The sequence below is a fragment of the Cryptomeria japonica genome, chromosome 3 (assembly GCF_030272615.1).
Source record: "Cryptomeria japonica chromosome 3, Sugi_1.0, whole genome shotgun sequence".
Lineage (NCBI taxonomy): Eukaryota > Viridiplantae > Streptophyta > Pinopsida > Cupressales > Cupressaceae > Cryptomeria > Cryptomeria japonica.
In genome coordinates this window covers 68,350,053-68,372,300 of record NC_081407.1, presented here as the reverse complement: position 1 = coordinate 68,372,300, position 22,248 = coordinate 68,350,053, and the positions used below count along the sequence as shown (strand labels likewise).

General features: G+C 38.7%; 1 protein-coding gene across 1 annotated transcript in view; it reads right to left on the bottom strand.

Moving 5' to 3' along the window:
* Positions 1-22,248, bottom strand: part of LOC131032426 (uridine 5'-monophosphate synthase) — a 94,588-nt gene that overhangs the window by 35,021 nt on the left and 37,319 nt on the right. Inside the window, exons 4-6 of the mRNA XM_059218063.1 lie at positions 11,773-11,855; positions 11,528-11,615; positions 11,172-11,429 (exon numbers count right to left, since the gene is read on the bottom strand). Of these exons, the coding sequence (XP_059074046.1) occupies positions 11,172-11,429; positions 11,528-11,615; positions 11,773-11,855 (429 nt within the window). The remainder of the gene's footprint in view (positions 1-11,171; positions 11,430-11,527; positions 11,616-11,772; positions 11,856-22,248) is intronic.

Here is a 22,248-nt window from a genome sequence, read left to right as displayed (position 1 = left end):
TTCAAAATTGGATATTGCTTAGTTTCTTGGAAATTCAAATTAGAAATCAAGGTACACAAACTATTTGTACAGTCTTGGATAGATTGGTCAAGACTTTGCCGCAATGGAGAAAATTTCACGTATTTATCATCACAGTTCCAAAAAGTGTAATAGATTTCTTTCAAGGGATTGAGAAAAAAATAATGTATTCATATATGAGACAAGTCATCCTCGTGGACAATACAATATCCATCTCACCATTTTTACACAAGAAATTCTTGAAAGAGAAAAAACAATTTTTTAATTAGAGAGTCTACTCATGACATAATAGAACTCTACTAAATTACACCAATTATTTGAAGTGTCATAACCTATCTTACCTTCAAATATAGAAAAATCTAGATATACTTGTACCATTTATTGTGTTTGGTCTCTAAACAGCTTTCTAGTTGATGAGGATGATGGTTCGGGACATTGCAACAATAGTTGCAGACATCGCAAACAAATCACAGATTAGGACATTTTCAGAGCAGAACAAGTGTGATTAAAAAAGAAGGTCAATGTTTTTTGACTCTGAAAATTTGAGATGAAGTCTGGAAAAAAATCATAGATCACAATTAAATTGGGAAAATCACGATTTTTTGGCAATTTCCTATATTTTTTTGGGCAAACAAAATTTGGGTTAGAGGTTTTTCCAATCTCTGAGGTAACTTATTTCTGATTTCTCCCAACCCTAACCAAATTTAACCCTAACCCTAACCCTGACCAACTCTTTTCCCAATTTAATAGAAAAAATATTTATCTTTTGTTTGCCAAGTTATTCCCAAGAATGATTCTTTCTACTACAATTGTGACTTATGAAGAGTTGAGGCAGCAATCAATTACTAATTTCAGTGTCTCCGGCATTCATTTGTCTGCCATCAACTAGGGTCAATGGAAACAACTAGGAAGATGTGATAAGAGTCACAAGTTTCATGACCAAATTTATAGTTTAGACCTCATACAAATGGGCATACAAATGGAAAGAAGGATTGAGATGAAATCAGTCCAATACAATTGATCTAGGCTCCCAGGGTGACTTGAGGAACAGTATACTAAAACAAATTCTAATGTGTTATAAATTTATGAGAAAAAGTGATTTATGAAGAGTTCGATACAAACAATAACCATAGGGATATATGAAAGAGAGTAATGCAGACCGATCCAAGAGGTCATATGTATCAACCAAGACTGAATAAGTTAGGCAATTACTTGATGAATAGCTATTATAAATTTATATACAAATGTGGAAGCTCAGGAAACAAGTTGGCAGTTATAAGGAACAACTGCTCAGCTGTCACTAATTCAAATTCTCATCTATCATTTTCGGTGAATACTGCTAAACAAGTGAGCTGAAAGGACTAACAATGAAAGAGTTATGTTGCATCAGGTAAAATGAGTTTGAACTTTACAGTTTGACCACATGTTTCGAAGATGATAACAAAGTTCATGGTTAAGAGTGCATTCATTGGAGTAACATCATAATTCTGCAAGATGCTCAAAGCCCAGTTTAAGGTGAGCCTTAATGATGCCTCTTTCCATCAGCTACACAATTCCCATGGCTAACTCCATTGGTGGAACTTGAAATGACGGAAAAGATTACAAGGCTCGTTAATTTTTCTGTGGAAATAGAAGCTTCTTAAGAAATCTACCATAAATGCCACCCAAGTTATCATCTTTGAAGCTTTGTAAGAAATTTATCAACACCATGACATTTCTAGTAGCATATGGAATCTACACTGAAAGAGTGCTGTGAAAACTGAACCTAATATCAGTCAGAGTTCTAGCATTTCCAGCATAACCACACAAAGTTTATTCGAGTTGTGAAGCCTGTAAAAGCTCCAGTCTTGTCTACGTCACTAGGTGCATTTGAGGAGCTTAAGCTGATACACTCACAGCCTTTCTCCAGCTTCACACATAACAATCTTTCCACCTTACATCTCCCAGCAGTTCACTATCCCACCAGCCGCACGCATATCATAGAACAAAGATTAATTGGGATTGACTCGCATTTGAATTAAACTATCTAGAATATTATATGCAACAGTTTGTTTTACTTTTTTCCCTTTTTGAGATATCATTCGATGTAACAATCCTTAGAAAAGTAGTGTCTAGTACAGATATCCGTCTAATTTTGTGTCTGTGTTCAGTGAATGTGTATGCACAATGTTGGAAATCCTGTTTATTTTGTATGCAAGCTAAATGCCCAGATAACAATTTTTGGTGGGTGCTAAAAAATGTTCTGCTATTTTATTTCACCCTGTTAAAAAGTATTATGGGATGCCCATGTTTTTACAGCTTCCATGAATCACAGCATCTGTAAGGTGTATAATGTAAAAAGAATTTTGAGTAGTTATTGTTACAGGTTTTGCAATTTGGTAATAGTATATCGTCTAATGAATTAGAAAATAAAAAGTTTTCTTATCAAAAGAAGTTTAAGCTAAAAGCATAGTTCACGGAAATGCATTCCCCCCCCTCCTCAGACCTGTGTTTCCAAGACAGGGACGTTTTTAGGACAGGGAAACGGGGACGTGGCGTCTCCCGCTGTCCCACCACCGCAACCAATGCTCTGCCGGAGATGGGAAAATGTCTCTGCATCTCCTAAGGAGATGTGGAGAGACACCAAGACGTCTCCAAGTCTCCATGGGAGACGTCTTGGCATTTCTCGGGGGACGGGGAGACATCTAGAAGTCCCCCATTGCCCAGCCATAAAAAGGCAAAAAAATTAACTTTTCAAAAATATGACTTATTTTTGGGGGTTGGGGGGTAATCCTAATTGGACATGGACCCCACCCCTTCCCCCAAAACAACACAAAACCACCACATTTGGTAATTTCACTCACATTTTCTAAGTCTGATTTTTTTTCCAGAAAGCTGAAGAGGTAAAACTTGGAGAAGTGTGATTGAAGGAGTGAAAAGAGTGAGTTCAAGTGTGAGAGGAGTGAGAAGGAGCAAGAAGAAGATGAGGAAGAGGATTCTACGACATTATGGAGAGATTTTTCAAGCACAAGGTAGGGTTTTTCTTGTTTTTTGTTTGTTTTATTTTCTGATTTTCAATTCTTTGTTTGTTTAACATGTTTTTTTTTATTCATCTCAAAATCAAATTTGATGTTGAATCTTGAAAGCAAAATGATGAATAAATTATTCATCATTTTGCCCTCAACATTCAATATCAAATTTTTATTTTAAATAATATAAAATTATAAATTGTAAATTTTGTTTTCAAAATTGATTTCTCGAATTTGTATTTCAATTTGTTAAACTAGGCTGAATTTATTTTTATTTTTATTTTTATTTTGTGAAATGCAGTGTCACTATCACAATGAGCTCCAATGACATGAGTGAGGATGAGATGAAAATCCATTCTCATAGTGAAAATGATTCAGAATGAGGGGGGTGACCATGGGGCTAATCCTGGAGCCCAATCTAGTTCCATGGCGAGTGCACCAGCTAGTACAAGTTGCCCTTCAAAGTTGTTGGCACAATATGCTAGGGGTGCTTATGATCCTAAATCTCCTGGAACAAGTGGAAGTGCAACATTTGTGGGGTTGAATGGTTTGGTAGCATCACCAAAGTGAATGCACACTCACATTTTTGGAAAGGAAAAAGTGTGGATCATTGTAATTTTTTGGCAAAAACTAAAATTATAGACTACAGAATTGAGATGAACAAGCTTTGGGGCATTCCCGATGATAGAGATGTTTCAATCCCTACTACTTTGTCTACTAGGGCAGCCATTCAGCAAAGCCAGCAAGTGCAACATACTTCTCCTCATTCATCGCAGACGAGAGTAATGATGTTTAGACCTTAATCCACTTCCACTTCTAGAACCATATCCCAATCACGAGAGGCTAAGGGGGCAAGGAAATGCAAGATGCAGAGTAACCCCATAACTGATTTGTTTAATGTGCAGTTGAAGGATGGAATAGATAAGTCCATTGGCAGGTTCTTCTTTGCCAATGGCATCCCATTTCATGTTGCATGGTCTCCTTATTATAGGGAGATGATGTCTATGGTGGCGAAGGGAGGACCATCATATGTGCCACCAGGTGAGACGAAATTGAGGACCTCGATCTTAAATTAGAGCTATTCCAAGATCAATATTTTTATGGAGAAGATGAAGTCATGTTGGGTGGCATCTGGGTGCAGCATATTTATGGATGGGTGGACGAACATTAGCCATCATCCACTCATCAACATCATGGTCACATGTGCAGAGTGCCCATCCTTCCTTAGAGCGGTTGATTGTAAAGGGCATCACAAAGATGCTAATTTTCAGTTTCAGGTCCTGTTGACGTGTATTTTGTACACCATCATACACAGAATAAAATACCTAAGGGTATCTTATCCTCTCTTGAATAAAGCCTCTAATTGCTGAAGATTCGCATGAAGGATCAGTTAGGATGACTCCAAGGTTCCTTTTGGTAGGGTCTCTACATGTGGATAAGCTCCAGTGGTATGATGTGATTTGCTGGAATCACAAGGGGACTTACATTGAACTTCCGATCTGCTTTGCTGGAACACAGGCTCTGACTAACTTGGATTTAAAAAAATGGAAAAAAGATAAGGGCGAAGAGAGGATCTAATCCTAACACTAAGAATGTAGGAGCAATGATTTGATTTTTGATGAAACTCCAACTAGGTCTTGTTTTGACATCAATGGAACATCTACACAAGGCTAGTGCGATCTTCTAGGGAAGCTTTATGATGTTCAAATCATCACCGCAAGCATAGATACCATCCAAGTTGATGCATATCAATGAAGAGGCAACAAATTGAAATTGAGCTTAGGCTGAATGATCCAGTTGACTACGCAAGGCAAGTCTGCAATCAACAAACTGCTAGTAGTATGGATGTACGAATTCCACCATTAATCAATCACATTTCCTCCATTCATCTAATCATCTACCATCTAAGATTGAAGACTTAACAAGAAACCATGCAAATTGCAAGAAAACGACATATTTCACCATTACTTCAATGAAAATGGAGTTTGTTTACAATCAATGGCAACAATTTCTTGCCTTGTCCTCCTATTCTACTCTAATTGCTATTCTATCAACTATATTCTAACTCTTCCAACTATTTACAACTCTCTCTAATCATTTCTTACAAATGAAATGTTTGGGCTTATATAGTGCCCACAATACAATTTGATGGCTTAGATCAATTCAAGATCAATGGCCAAGATTTTACAATGAAAACCCTAATTAGGGTTTGTTACAACCATTACATAACATTTAATGCTTGACCAATGATAAAATTGTATTGCTTGGACACATGTCCCTTCTAGAAAAATCGACCAATGGATAGCCGGGGTAGGTACATCGAAGTTTGTGCCACCTTCCATGAGTTAAGTACATTGACTCTGGACATGCTGAGGTGGACTTCACTGACTGGAGGAGTGATGACTGGGATGCCACCTCATCTGACACTTGAAGCTTGCTAGATATTCAATTTGATGTCGTTGAGAGGCTATCTTTAATTAACTCTTGTTCTAACTCCTTTTGTCCTTGATGTGCAGGATGATGTACCTCGCCTTGGAACGCTGGGTTGGAAGAGGTCGCCCTTGTCTTGGCTTGATCGTCCTGGCGAAGACCGTCCTGGATCCGGCTTGATTTTCCTTGAAGAGACCTCCATTTGACGCCTACACAACATTTCAAAATTAGTAACATGATTTTGCAATGAATAGATAGAGAGCAAATTTTAGGAAACTTAATGATAAGTCCTTTATTAATCATTTCCTAAAAACGATTGAGCTAAGGCAAAACAAAATTTCAAAATTCAAAATTAAGGCAATGACAATCAAAATTCGAAATTAAAACAAGAGATCTTGCCATACCTTACTTGAGAGCTTAACTCTAAAATGCAAAATGAATAAAATTCGCCTAGGCGAAATTGAGGTATAAATAGTCTTCAATGTTATCTCCTCAAAAGATCAATTTCGCCACCTTTGGATTTCAACGTGATCTTCAAATCTTGCCTCTTTGACAATTCGCTCAAATGGATCTTCAAGTTCGCCTTAACAAATCCTCCTAGTCTCGCACCTTTGACGTGGTCTTCAATCCTTGACAAATTCGCTCCAACGAAGTCTCCAAGATATCGCACCACCTTTATTAGTAAACTCCAAATCGCACTTCTCCCTTGTCTTCCTTAATTCGCATGTAGAAGGATAAAATGATGATGTGAAAATGAAATCTTCCACTCCCCATATATAGCGCTTGGATTGCATTTATCCCTTAGGCCGACTTGAGGATATAAAACAATTTTTTAAATGATTTTTAAATGATTTAGCAAGGCCGACCTCCCTTTGTAGCGCTTCAAATTCGATTTTTATTAATTAATTAATTAATTATTAATGCCTTACGTTTTTAATTTGCAAATTTCGATTTTTAATAAAGGCAAAATAATTAATAAAAGATCAACGCCACATTAAATGCCAAATTAAATAGGATTTTCAATTTTTTATCGAACTTAGCATTTAAGGAAAATTTGAATTGCTTATTTGGCGCCAAAACTATGAAAATGAGAGGGACGTACCTCATCGCCCTGGTCCCTTGGAGAGGGACAGGAGCGATCCATGATTTTGTCTTGATTTTTGCATTTTTCACGTTCAACTCCTTCATCTCTACGTTCAACATTAATCATCATGATGAGCTCTTCGAATTTGATTGCCTTGCATGCGTTCATGAGTGTCTTTGGATGTTCATCGCCCTAGTCCTTGTCCAAAGGACAGGAGCGATCTTCAAATTTCCACGTTCAATATGCATCCTTTTATCTTCGATCTTCATTGTGATGTCCTCCAAACGTCGTCCCTTGCCTCGCTTAACCTCACCTTGCTTTGATCTTGAAGGAATATGAGTGCTCTTGATAGGATCGCCCTGGTCCTTGTCCAAAGGACAGGAGCGATGTGAGCTTTTTACCTTGATTAGCAATGTTTGGACGTTCAAAACTCCTATATGTTATCTTCAAACGATGCCTTAGACCTTTTATTACCTTATGAAATCTTGTTCTTACGTAAATCTTGCACAAAATGACCAATGCATCTAACATCGCCCTGGTCCCTTGGAGAGGGACAGGAGCGATCTATGTCCTAGGATGCGAATTTCATCATTGTGACGACCTTTTAATGTTTGTGCTTGCTAAAGACGCCTTGAAATGTCCCTCGCCACCTTGTCTTGACTTGGATCGACCTTGAACTTGCATAGGAAGTAACATCACCATTGTATCGCCCTGGTCCCTTGGAGAGGGACAGGAGCGATCCTCCTTTTGTAGCCTTTATCTCACTTTGTCAGGTTCCAAGTCTATATTCAACGGATTCGTCTTTCTTCACTCCATTCGTTCATGCCTTGACATTGTTTGTAACTTTGCAAGAAAATCAATTATATCAAAAATCGCTCTGGTCCCTTCCTGAGGGACAGGAGCGAACTAGACATTTAGGACCTTTGTGGACGTCCAAAAAATCTTCATTTTGTATTCAATGCGTCCATCTCATGTTCCTCCTTGCTTTTGAACGTACACTTGTCTTGACATTTGCCTGGATTCTGTCTAATGAAGGAAATCGCTCTGGTCCCTGGGAGAGGGACGAGAGCTACAAGGTACCTCGCCCTGGTCCCTTGGAGAGGGACAGGAGCGATTTTGCTCTTGTGGGCCTCATTTCACTTCATCACCTTCGAAAATTATATTCAACGGATTCGCAATGCCTCCTTTCATTCATTCATGCCTTGAGATCGGTTGAAATTTGGCGAGAAAATCATCTACAACAAAAATCGCTCTGGTCCCTTCCTGAGGGACAGGAGCGAACTTAAGCATTTTGGTCCTTTGTTGACGTTTGATAATCTTCAATTTGTCTTCAACAGATTCGATTGACCTCCTTTCTTGCCTTCGAACATAAAATTTGCTTGGTCTTTGTTCAGGACGTACCTTATGAAGAATTTCGCTCTGGTCCTTCAGTGAGGGACAGGAGCGAATTTGACCCTCTAGGCAAAACTTCATCATTTCTTTGTTCTTGATCAAGTCTGGATGTTCTATCATGCTCATTTCGTCCTTCACCATGCCTTTGATGTCTCGATTCGTCCAAACAAGGTCAGGAATGGCTCAACTAAGCATTTTCGCTCTGGTCCCTTGGTGAGGGACAGGAGCGAAATTTGACTTTTCGCACTCTTTATCAGGATAATTTTAATGGAATATAACATTTAAGTATAAGTGACACAGAAACATAGAAGGAAATGTCACTTATACTTTAAGTTATATTCCATATATACTTTCAGGATGTTTGAGAGTGATTTCAGACCTCCAGGAGTTATATTGCAAAATCTAGTTTTTGGAGGTTTTTTCAGTTTCCAGACTTAGTCAAATTCAGGATCAGGGCATTCCAGACTTAGCCAAATTTCAGGATCAGGACCTCACTCAGGCCGGACTTGCTATCCTATGTGATCCCCTGGGCGACGCTTCAAGTTATATTCATTTGATAAAATGCACCTCTCTGGACCTTTTCACATCGTCAAGACGTTAAAATCCTGCAAGGACAAAGCAAAATTGGATTTGTAGCTCCGGTCCTTCACTGAGGGACAGGAGCGATTTTTCCCTTGGAGGCATTTCTGTGCTCATGAAAATCTTCAATTTATATTCAATGGAAAGATCTCGCCTTTCTCCATCACTTCCAATTCGTAATTCATCTTGACCCTGCAAGAATAGTAAGATATTTGAAAACGAGCTCCCGTCCTTCACTGAGGGACAGGAGCGATTTTGCTCCTACAGGCCAAAATATCATGATTTTACACATTTTATCACTTCACAAGGCGAAAACAAATCATTTGAAATGCCTAGGATCAAAATTCAAAAAAGTCAAAATTTGGTCAAAAATATTCAATTGGACAAAAATTCACATTTCATCTTCAACACTTAGACAAATTTAAGCTCTGCATCAACATTCCAATTGAAAATTAGACCATTCTGGCGAATTCATTTCATTCAAAATTTGCATTCTAGAAAAGGAAATTCAAAAAACTCCCAAAATCGACTGGATTTTGGTCCGAAAAGACGGTAATTAGAACCCTAAGGCTTGACCCTAAATCCAGACAATTAACAAACTAACAAAACCCTAGAAAAAGCAAAGCGAAAACGAACAAAACGAGCAAAAAAAAAATGGGTCCCCATTTGCAATGGGGCGATGTGTGAAAACGTCACAACAGGTCCTCAGGAAGGCTATTGAGGAGGTTGGGCCACAAAATGTGGTCCAAGTAGTGACAAATGCAGCCCATGTGTGTAGAGCAGCAAGGAAACTCATTGAGGCAACCTATAGGCATATTTGGTGGACCTCATGTTGTGTGCATCTAATGAACAATGCACTCAAGGACATGGGGAAGATTGACTAGATTAGAGGAGTGGTCAGCGATGCGAGAGATGCGCAGATGCTTATCTACAACCACCACACTTCACATGCACTCTTCAAGACTTTCGCGACAAAGGAGTTCTTGAAACCAGTTGAGACCAAATATGCATCCTATTTCATTCTCTTGGAGAGAATGAATGAGTTGTAAGAGGCATTGCAACTCATGGTTATGACTAATGAGTGGAATAGGTGGGTCGAGGCCAAGACAGAGCAGGGGAGAAGGGTGAAGGAGATAGTGAAGAGTGATGTGTTTTGGACTAATGTGAAATACATTGTCTCCATCATTTCTCCAGTATTCCAGGTCATCAGATATGGGGATTGGGATGCACCTAACCTTGAAGAGGTGTACGAGTGCATCGACTCTATGGTTGACCAAATGAGGGTTGTTGTGCAAGTGAAGGACCCCTCTCTAGCATTCTACAATGAGCACATCCGGCCAATCATTCAAAACAGATGGGACAAGTTGAACACTCCTTTGCATATGGCTGCCTTTGCCTTGAATCCTAAACAGTACAAGGCTAGACCAGGTAGAGTGACACTGATTCAGGATGATGAGGTGAAGGCGGCGTTCTTTAGGTGCATAGAGAAGATGTATGATTCTAGAGATGTCGGCATAATTTGCACTGAGTGAGGAGGATTTGCCACTCTTAGAGGCTATTCAAATGCGACAAAGATGGATATAGAAACTATGGCACGGGAGGACCCACTTTTGTGGTGGAATTGTCATGGCCCAAAATATTTGACCACCACTCTAGCTATCCATCTGCTATCCCAAGTTTCCATTTCTTCAACTGCTAAGAGGAATTGGTCCACATATAGCTTCATCCACTCTCTTAAGAGGAACAGACTTACCTCTAAGAGAGCAGAGAAGCTTGTGGTTGTAAATAGTGCTTTGCGTCTCATGGACCGCAAGACACTTATGTACAAGGAGAGTCCAGCGACACAGTGGAGCCTTCACAGATTGATGAAGATGATCCTTCCACCTTAGATGCAGGGTTGGTTGGTGTGAACTTGAGGAATATTGATCGTGGGGAGTTTGCACTTGCAAATGATTAGAGGCCTCCCTTCACTACATTTTGAGTTTTGACATGTTGGCTATTAGTATCTATATTTGCCACTCATTGTAATGATGAATCATGTAATCATCTTTATAGACTTTGTAATATCTCATATGACATCAGATATTCATATTTTCAATATAATAGAAATTTCCAATTTGACAATTTTATTTGTCAAATTTAAATTTTATTTACCAATTAGCATTCAAGAAAGCTTTGTATTTAGATTTAGTATTTCAAATTTTGCTATTTTATAAATTTACTAATTATCAAAACTAGTTTTTCAAGTACTATAAGTATATGTATAACTATATCAGCACCACCACCCCGCCACCCCCTGCCGCTGTCCCCCCAACGTCCCCAAACTTAGGCCCTTTGTCCCTCCATCCCCGAAACCCGTCCCTGCATCCCCCCGTCCCCAACGGCCGTGGAACACTGGCTAAAAGTAACAAGAAATAATTCATCTATCATATTGTGTCAATCATTTTTACATCAAATTAATTCTTCCAACCAACATTGCATTCAAATTTGAAACAATTTTTGTAACATATAGAAGCTTCACAAATCCCAATAACAAAAATTGAAAAAAAAATGTAAAACACAAAATATATCAATCTATGGCAGTATAACATCAGGCATATAAAATGAAAACAAGCTTCACAATTCTTGCGAGTAAAAATTAAGTCAAACAAAAGCCTTACAGAATCAGGGGTGTTGTATTGTTGGCCTAGCGAATCTCCTCCAGTGCTCAGCTGTACTCCTGGAGTCATATGAATCAACGAAGGATCTCCAGATCCTACTGCTGACCAAGATGCTGGATTAACAGATATAAACCCAATTACAAAATCCTTATGGTCAGAAGCAATCTTCACAGCTGCATTTGTATATTCACCCTTTGCAAGAGTCCCAGCAGAGCTCATTTCTGCAAGTAACAGTAGACCCCTTCCAAGTGGCAATCCCTTAATAACACCAACTTTTGTTACTTCTATGATACCAATTCTTTAGGGAGAAAATAACATAATTTTGTTGAATCACAAATATAAATCAAGCACCTTACCTTCAATTTCAAACCATCAACTATTGCAGGACCTGGAATAATGTGTGCATTAACAATATCCGCCCACTCCGAAATCTTGAAAATTCCTCTGCACAGTTACTAAGTTATTGTAACACTTTCTAATAGTGAAAGAAGCCTCCATGACAATAAAGTATTAAGAAAGAAAACTAGAACAGATGATATTATCTCCCCGAACGGAAGTAATTTATGCTATAGATTTCAATTTGTTTAGAAATAATACCTACCCTTCATATTGCATGGTAACTGTATTTCCTATGTCAGCAAACTTCCTATCTTCAAAAATTAAAAAATCGTGCTTGTCTGCAATCTTCATTTTCACATAACTTTAAGTCAGACATGCCCAAAACTACATAGAAACATTTAAATATTAATTTTCTTTCCAAATGATCTTCAAACATAACACTTAGTAACATTTATATGTTAATTTATTAGGGTCATTGCATAGAAAATTAATATACATGTGTATATGTGTGTGATAGTAAGATAAGAGGTACTTTCTGAACAATTTTGAAGGAAAATCAGAACACAATTCTATCATTATCAAAAAGAGTTTAAAATCAAAACAATTATGGCTTTTTTTTTTTCTCTCACTCAGAATCAAGCCTCTACCCACAGTGCGTTGCAACAAAAGAGTTTAAAACATATCACAAGATAGCAATACAGACATCAACTCCTGCATCCATCATCATAGAACTGAATCCTATTAACCATGTATACAATCATGCTAAACTTGTGTTGATAATATCAGCAACCTACAAGAGCAAATTTGATTAAAATTTTCAGAGGACGATGCACCTGAAATCATAAGAGAACAAAAATAAGGAGAGTTGAAGAAGATATGAAGCTTCAGGATAAAATCATCCCAAGATTCTCTCTTAGGGATCTTTAAGAACTATGTTACACGACTGTGTCCTTGTCAAAATAAACATGCTGATATACCATACTGGTGTTTCTCAAGAATTCCATAGACAACATTACAATACTTTTGGATAGCATGTATTCAATTATGCAGAAAGAGTTATGAAATACATCAACATTTTAGAGTAAATAATAAATATACAACATTCAAAAAGTCACATTGTTGACGTGTATTTTGTACACTATCAAACACAGAATAAAATACCTAAAGGTACCTTATCCTCTCTTGAATAAAGCCTCTGATTGCTGAAGATATCGCGGAAAAGGATCAATCAAGATGACTCCAAGGTTCTTGTATGTAGGGTCTCTACGTGTGGATAAGCTCTCTGTGGTATGATGTGATTTGCTGGAATCACAAGGGGACTTACACTTGATGCCTGAACTTCTGATTTGCTTTGAATATTGCTGGAACACAGGCTCTTACTAGCTTAGACTTGAAAAAAAAGAAAAAAGATGAGGGCGAGGAAAAGATCTAATCTTAACACTAAGAATGTAAGAGCAATGAATGATCTTTGATGGAATTCTAACTAAGTCTTGTTTTGACATCGCAAGACCATCTCCACAAGGTTAGTGCGATCTTCGAAGGAAAGCTTTATGATGTTCAAATCATCACTGCAGGCATAGACACCATCAGGTTGATGCATATCAATGAAGAAGCGACAATTGAAGTTAAGCTTAAGCTGAATGATTCCAGTTGACTACACAAGGCAAGTCTGCAATCAACAAACTGCTAGTAGTATGGATATACGAATTCCACCATCAATCAAGCACATTTCTTCCACTCATCTAATAACATGAAATCAAATATGAGAAGTATAAAAACCATGCAAATTGTTGAATCGACCCATAAATTTCACCATTTCTTCAATGAAGTTACAAGTCTTTTACAACAACATCTTGGCAACAATCTTTGCCTTCTCTCTCTACTCTACTCTAATTGCTTCCAACTGTTCCTAACTATTCTAACTATTTCTAAACTGCCTTTACAAAATGAAATGTCAGGGCTTATATAGTGCCCTCAATACAATTCGATGGCTTAGATCAATTCGAGATCAATGGCCAAGATTTTACAATGAAAACCCTAATTAGGGTTTGTTACAACCATTACATAACATTTAATGCTTGACCAATGATAAAATTGTATTGCTTGGACACATGTCCTCTCTAGAAAATTCCACCAATGGATAGCCGGGGTAGGTACATCGGAGTTTGTGCCACCTTCCATGAGTTAGGTACATTGAATCTGGACATGCGGAGGTGGAACAATCCGACTGGATGAGCGATGACTGGGATGCCACCTTGTCTGACACTTGTAACTTGGTAGATATTCAACTTAATGTTGTTGAGAAGCTAGCTTTAATTAATTCATCTGGAACTATCTACTTCTTCAACGAACCCTTTGCTTTGACTTCTTGTGTCCTTGATGTGCAGGACGATTGATGTACCTTGCCTTGGAATACTGGATTGGAGAAGTCGCCCTTGATGACGTTAGTCCAAAGAAGGCCGTCCTTGTCGATGCTAGACTGGAGGAGGTCGCCCTTGTCCTTGCTCGATCGTCCTAGAGGAGACCGTCCTTGATCTGGCTTGATTTTCCTTGATGAGAACCTTCCGACTTGTAGATCCTTCGAGTTTGGGAGTCGCCATCTTGATACCTACACAACATTTCAAAATTAGTAACATGTTTTGCAACGTGGAAATATAGACTAGAAAGAGGATTTAAGTTTTAAATTAGGAAACCTCATGATAAATCTTTGAATTATCATTTCCTAAATTTAACTAAGCCACTTGAAATTCAAAATTCAAAATTGAAAATTGAGACTAGGAGAATCTCGCCATACCTCCACTTGAGAACTAAATCTAAGAAAAGATGCAAAATTAAGCAAGTTTGCTAGGCAAAATGTGGATCGAAGTCTTCAAAATGTGCTTCTTCTATCAACTTCACCACCTCTAGCCTTCAACGCTTTGAGGAAAATTCGCTCCACCTCTGGCCTTCAACAAAAATCGCTCCTTCCTATACCAAATTTCGCACCTTGTTGCTCTTCTCCAAATCGCACTTGAGTGAATGAGTGAATGATAGATTAACATCGCTCAAGATACCCCCACTATATAGGCGCTTACCATTGCAATTTCCCATAGGCCGACTTGGAAAATAGGCCAAAAATAAATAAAAATTTAATAAAAGAAGAGGCCGACTTTATAAAAACATTAAATAATACCCCAAGCGCCCCAATTTTATTTTTAAATTAATAATAATTAATTTTAAATGCCTTTATAATTAAAATTTCGATTTTTTAAAGGCATAAATTAATTATTAAATGTTTTGCGCACTTATTAAATGTCAATTTAATTTCAAAAATATTTCAAGGTTTTATCGAAATTGGCATTTAATGTGTCATAGATGATATTGGCGCCTAGGCATGGCAAGATAATGGACATCAACAAGATCGCTCTGGTCCCTGGGAGAGGGACAGGAGCGCCCTTACACTTTAGCCTTGCAATTCTTGTTTTTCACGTTCAACACTTCATCCTGGACGTCCAAAATGGCATTTTACTTGAAATCTTGAGTTTGATCTATTCAATTTTTGGAACGAATGCTCCTTAGAACCATTTTCGCCCTGGTCCCTTAGTGAGGGACAGGAGCGATTTTGCCTTTTGCCCTTTGTTTTTGTCTTTTCCAATTGCCAATGCAAGTTGTGAGGTAGGCAATGGTCATTATTGTTCGTCCTATGCATGTTCAATTCGCCCTCTCAAGACAAAACGAGCTCTTCTAAGGATTTTCACCCTGGTCCTCCAGTGAAGGACAGGAGCGATTTTTGTATTTGAGCCTAAGATTATTGATTCTTGGGGTAATTTCTTTGTTCACCATCTTCTTAAAGGCATTTCTGACTTTGCACAACCTTGCCTTGGCGTGGTCTTGGAAGGAAATGATTGTTTTAATGAATATCGCCTTGGTCCTTGACTGAAGGACAGGAGCGCCTTTTAGTTTATTGCACAAATTCTTAATCGTATCAACCTTGAATCACTTTCTAGACGTAGAATATCATTCCCCCCTTCATCTTGAGTCCTGGAAGCAAGAAATAGTATTTCACAATGCTAGGTAATTAAGTATTTTGAAAATTTCGCTCAGGTCCCTTGGTGAGGGACAGGAGCGCCCTAGCCATTTTTCATCAACTTGATGGCCTTTGTTACTTCATTCCTCCGTGAAACCTTTTAAACATCATTTTGACCTTGCGTCTTGACTTGGATTCGTCCGAATTTGGAGAGGAAGGTTAGCTAATGTGTTTTTCGCCCTGGTCCCCGGGAGAGGGACAGGAGCGATTTTGCATTTATAAGCTCACTTGTGTTTTGCTAGCTTCGAAAATTATCTTCAACGGATCGATTGCGTCTTCCTTCACCCACCTCAAACGCGAAACTTGCCTTCCTTTTGCCAAAAACTTGTCTTGAGGGAAAATCGCTCTGGTCCCTTGGAGAGGGACAAGAGCACCCTGGCCTTTATGAGCTCATTTATGCCTTGTTAACTTTCAAAACTATCTTCAATGGGTTGATTACGTCCTCCTTCGTGCCTTTGATGTCTCAATTTGTCCAAACAAGGTCAGGAATGACTCCACTAAGCTTTTTCGCTCTGGACCCTTGGTGAGGGACACGAGCGATTCGCCTTGGACCCTTGGAGAGGGACAGGAGCGCTTTTCGCTCTGGATCCTCAGTGAAGGACAGGAGCGAAATTTGACTTTTTGAACTCTCCATTAGGACAATTTTTATGGAATATAACATTTAAGTATAAGTTCTTTCTTATACTTTAAGTTATATTCCATATATACTTTCAGGATGTTTGAGAGTGGTTTCAGACCTCCAGGAGTTATATAGCAAAATCTAGTTTTTGGAGGTTTTTCAGTTTCCAGACTTAGTCAAATTTCAGGATCAGGACATTCCAGACTTAGCCAAATTTCAGGATCAGGACTTCACTCTAGCAGGACCTGCTATCCTATTGATCTCCCCGACAGCACTCAAATGCAAAGGCTAACTAACAAAACCCTAAAAGACCCAAAAACAAACCCTAAAAAGCAAAAAAAACATGGGTCCCCATTTGCAATGGGGCGATGTGTGAAAACGTCACAACACACATACATGTACTATTACAGTCATATATACAGATGCTTCCAAAGAATATGCTTAGTGTACTTACAATGAGCCAATATTGTGTATAATTTATGCAATGGAGTGCTATCTAGCACTACTAAACGGCAGGGGAGGGCCCTGACATTTTTTGTTAAAAAAACAAAGAATCTAAAACTGGAAAGTTGAATTCTTTCATGACACAGATGTGTAAGTTCCACAAAGTTTCTTGACAGAGGGATGTGTTGACGTGTATTTTGTACACAATCATACACAGAATAAAATACCCAAGGGTACCTTATCCTCTCTTGAATAAAATCTCTAACTGCTGAAGATATCGCAAGAAGGATCAGTTAGGGTGACTTCAATGTTCTTTTAAGTAGGGTCTCTACGTGTGGATAAGCACCAGTGGTCGTTGTGATTGTTGTGTCATCAAGGGGCCTTACGTTTCCGAAGTGTAGGAACAAGATTTCCTAATACTAATGAATTCTCAAGAAAGATCAAAAGAGTAGGGCTTGCAAGAGATCTAGTCTAATCTAACCCTAAGAATGACTCAATGTGGACGAGACTTGGCAAGATTCTACCAACTCCAATATTGCCATAAAATAACAACTCAATTGAAATTGATGCGATCTTCTAAGGTAACAAATGATTTTTCAATTCATCAAGGATCACAGACACTACCACAAAGGCACATATCCAAGATACAACAATGATTGAAGGTTTAAGTGATTCAAGTTTATCCAGTTGACCACGCAAGGCGTTCCTACAATCAGCAAGAAGCTAGTGGTTTGGAAAGTGAACCTCACCGACGATCAAATCCAACACTTTGTCTTTCAAATTAAAACACTATTTTGATTGAGAATGATTCAAGAAAACGAACAACCATGAAGATAACCACAAGAATTGCAATAAAACACCATAACTTCGATATTTTATTGATCTCAAAGCCATCATGAACAACAATTGTTTGAAATTCCTTCTTCAAAGCTCAATCTTGCTTCTATCAAATTGCTAATCTCTAATCACTAATGCTGATATCTAATCTCTAGTTTCTAGTTACAAAATGAAAAGAAATGAGGGTATATATAGCATCCTCAATTACAATGAACGGTCCAGATCAAAAGAAGATCAATGGCCAAGATTATGACACCTAAACCCTAATTAGGGTTTATTACAAATAGCCCCCTTTTTACTGAACAATATTAAATGCATAGCCAAATATTAAATTTGGCTCGAAAATCTAAGAGACATAGACCAATGACAATTAAGGTGCCACATCATCTATAACAACCTCTCATCTAGGATCTTATTCCCTTTCCAATGCTCCTTTTTAGCATATGCAATGAATCTAGACACGATTCCTTCGATCTCAGCAATTGGAATCTCGGGAAGATTCTTCATTCGTTCCTCCAAGTGGATGACCTGATCGAAAGCCCTGAGAAGAGCAGCGTCCCATTCAGGTTCAAGTTCCTTGGTCTTCTCAATCAGGAGCATGGTAGCAAACATCTGGTCCCGTTGCTCATCTGTAATAACATTCTCATCTTTGCAAAAGATGACCTTGACTCTATCTTCTAATTCTTGCAAATCCACATCTGTCTCAACTTCGATCCTCCTGCCAAAAATAGTACGTAGTACCTCAAACACTCTGTCTTGGATCGGGTGGATAACCTCCTCAACATGATTGCATTTAGTACTGATGTCCTCGAAGAGAACTTCCTTCATCTAGTTTCTCTTCCAATTACCCCTCTGTGAGGTAGTCCTGCATACTCAAAGCTCCTGATCAAGGCATATATGATGTATGAACTCATGTGGAAGGACTTGGTAGCCTTCAATCTCCTTAGCTGTACGTCCAAGCAATGGCTAATCATTCTAGCCCAATGGATTGTTCCTTTTCCTTGAACTATCACTTGGATGAAGTAGAACATCCACTTCTCAAAATAGAAGGCTTGAGGAGCTCCTGTGACTCAGTTGAGTAGTGTTATCAAATCTCTGTACTCCTCCTGGAAGTCGATCCTATGTGGTGTGTTCGGAATCTTGCTCAGGCGAGGACAACTCTTGAGTAACCAGTTCTTATTGATGATGCTCAGGCAAGTGTCTGGATCATCTTCATACATGGACCTGGCTCCTTCTAAGCTTTTATAAATCATATCTTTATGTTCTGGCAAGTGAAGAGCTTCACTGATAGCTTCCTCTGAAAGATAAGCAAAAGTGTCTCCTTCCTTGGACACTATCGATCTGGACTGTGGATCATAATGGCGAGCACACTCGATCATCAACTCATGGCACTGGATTGCTGGAGGGAAGCCGGCCGCCTTGATAATGCCACTTTCAATTATTCTCCTTGCGACAGGTGACGGCTTGCCAATGTAAGGGACCTCTCGAAACTTCTTCACACTGAAGTTTCCCAGGTTAGTATCTCCAATGTTGCCCCACTTAGACACGATCTTGGTCTCCAATTCTTCGTTCTTTTGATCTTCCTTCATGAGAGCTGGACGACTGGTGGATGCTCCTGCCTTTGGGGTCGCCATTGTAACACCTACACAACATTTCATAATAAGAAATAGATTTTGCAATGTATAAACATAAATTAGATTAAAGATTGAATTTAGGAAACTTCATGATAAGTCCTTGAGTTATCATTTCCTAAATACGATTGAGCTACTGGAAATTTCAAATTTTCAAAATTCAAAATTTAAGATCAATATTCAAAATTCAAGACAAGGGAAGACTTCGCCATACCTCACTTGAGAGCTAACTCTAAAAATGCAAAATAAGGAAATCGCCTAGGCAAAAAAATCGAAATTTGAAGTATCAATGCGATCCTCCTCTAGCAAAGGCGCCTTCCTTGTTAACTTCGCCAACTTGTGGGGTCTTCAATGTCTTGATGGCAAATTCGCTCCACTTGAACACAAACCAAGTTCGCACCCCCTTTGAATGGAAATTTCGCACCTCTCCTTGATGAAATTTGCACCTTGTAATTGTCTTCTCCAAATCGCATGCAAAGGATGATTGAATGATGTTTTAAAATGCCATATCACACCCCCTTTATATAAGCGCTTACATCTTCAATCTCCCCTGGGCCGACTTTTGGAAATAAGGCAAAATAAAAACAAATTTTAAATAAAAATCAAGGCCGACTTTTTTAAAATATGGAAAATAAAACCCAAGCGCCCCAATTTATTTATTTAAAATAATAATTAATTAATTAAATGCCTTGTAGTTAATAGCTTCGATTTTTAAAAGGCAAAATTAATTATTAAATGCCCTGTGCGCACCCATTAGATGCCAATTTTAACTAAATATTTCAAGGTTTATCGAAATTTAGCATTTAATGCAATTCAAAATTTATTGGCGCCAAACACGTGAGAGATGTAAAGGGTACAAACCATATCGCTCTGGTCCCTGGGAGAGGGACAGGAGCGATCTAGCATTTTGCTCTTGAATTTCTCCCCTTTTACGTTCAAAACCACTTCCCCTACGTTGAAACTGGCATCTTCATTGGGAATCTTGAATTTGATCTATTCAATTTTGTAGATGAATGCCTCTTAAGATCATTATCGCCCTGGTCCCTGACTGAGGGACAGGAGCGATCTTGCATTTACTCCTTGGTCTTTGCCTCCTTAATCACTAATTTATATCACAAGGCAAGTAACAACTTTATTCTTTCATTCCACGCATACTTACTTGTCCTTTACAAAGCAAATTTGATATTTGAGTGAATATCGCCTTGGTCCTTGACTGAAGGACAGGAGCGAACTTGCCTCTTTGCTCAAGTTGGTCACCTTTTGATGTTTGGTTCCTTGCTTATCATCTTCTCAAAAACATTTTCGACCTTGTGCGACCTCGCCTTGACGTGGTTTTTGAAAGAAATGACCAGTCTAGTGAATATCGCCCTGGTCCTTGACTGAAGGACAGAAGCGAACTTTAGTCTATGGTGCAAATCCTCCATCATATTAATATCAAATTGTCTTCAAGGCGTAAAATGATGTCCTTTATTCCTTCTTGAACGTATGAAATGGGAGTGACATTCAACATTTAAGCACATTTGACTATTTCGCTCTGGTCCCTTAGTGAGGGACAGGAGCGAACTTGGGTAATTTCATCAATTTCCATGGTCCTTGCAACTTTGTTCTTCTTCGAGGCGTTCCAAACATCATTGCCACCTTGTACCTTGGCTTGGAGTGGTTTAAACTTGGAGGAGAATATTAAATAGCCTTGATTTCGCCCTGGTCCTTGACTGAAGGACAGGAGCGAACTTTCACTTGTAAGCTCATTCGTGCTTTGCCAACGTTTAAAACTATCTTCAACGGATCCACTATGCTCCCCTTCATTCACCTTTGACATGGAATTCGTTTCAACTTGGCAAGAAATTTGTCTAAGGAAGAAATCGCTCTGGTCCCTTGGAGAGGGACAGGAGCGCCTAGGACAATATGGGCTTCACTTGGCGTTTTACAATCTTCAAATTATCTTCAATGGGTTCGTTACGCCTCCTTTGCTTGCCTCAAACTTAACACTCACTTGATCTTTGCCCAAAACTTGTTTTATAAGGAAAATCGCTCTAGTCCCTGGGAGAGGGACAGGAGCTATCACTAAAATTCGCCCTGGTCCCTGGCAGAGGGACAGGAGCGATTTTGCTTCTAGGGCCAATTTTCCTCATTATGGTACTTTCAAGTTATATTCAACTGATAAGATGTACTTCCTCTGTTCTTCTCAAATCGCGAAATCATTCAAATCCTTCAAGGACAAGGCAATTTTGGATTTCAAGCTCCGGTCCTTCAGTGAGGGACAGGAGCGATTTTTGTTCCTGGCACATTTCCTTGTTTGCAAATTTCTTCAAATTATATCCAATGGATAGAACATGCCCTCCTTTATATCTTCCAATCCAAAAATCGTCTTGATCCTGCAAGGACAGTGAAATTTTGAGAAACAAGCTCTGGTCCTTCAGTGAGGGACAGGAGCGATTTTTGTCCTTGAGGGCAAAAGTTCAACTTCTTATTGCAAACGACTCAATCCTGGCGCTCTATCATGTTGATTTCACCTTCCATTACATCCTTGACGCTTCAATTTGATCAAAATGAGGTCAAAATGGTCTAAGTGAGTCATTTCGCCCTGGTCCCTGACTGAGGGATAGGAGCGATTTGGCCTTAAACTTTAAAAATTTGCCATTTTGAGTCTCAAAAATCTTTCAAAACCTCCAATTCGTGTTCAACTGCATCTCCTGCTGACCCTGCACAAGACAAATGAAATAAATTAATAACCAAGATGCATAAAATATCATTTTCGCCCTGGTCCCTGACTGAGGGACAGGAGCGATTTCACTTCCATAGGCCAAAATACCAAGATTTTAAGCTCTCAGTCACTTCACAAGGCAAAATTAAGCTATTTCCAATGCCCAGGATCAATTATCAAAATTTCCAAAGATTAGCCAAAAATCACTCAAACAAAATTCATAATTCCATCATTAACACTTAGGCAAAATTTGGACTTGCATTCAAAAATCTGACTGAACCTAGACAAACTCATTTGACCCCCTGACAGATTCACCTTACTTCAAAATTGCATCTTACGAGAGGAAGCTCAACAATCTCTCAAAATTGGACTGGACTCTGGCTTAAAATCATCGAAACGGAAACCCTAAGGCTTAACCCTGGTCCAGACGACTGACT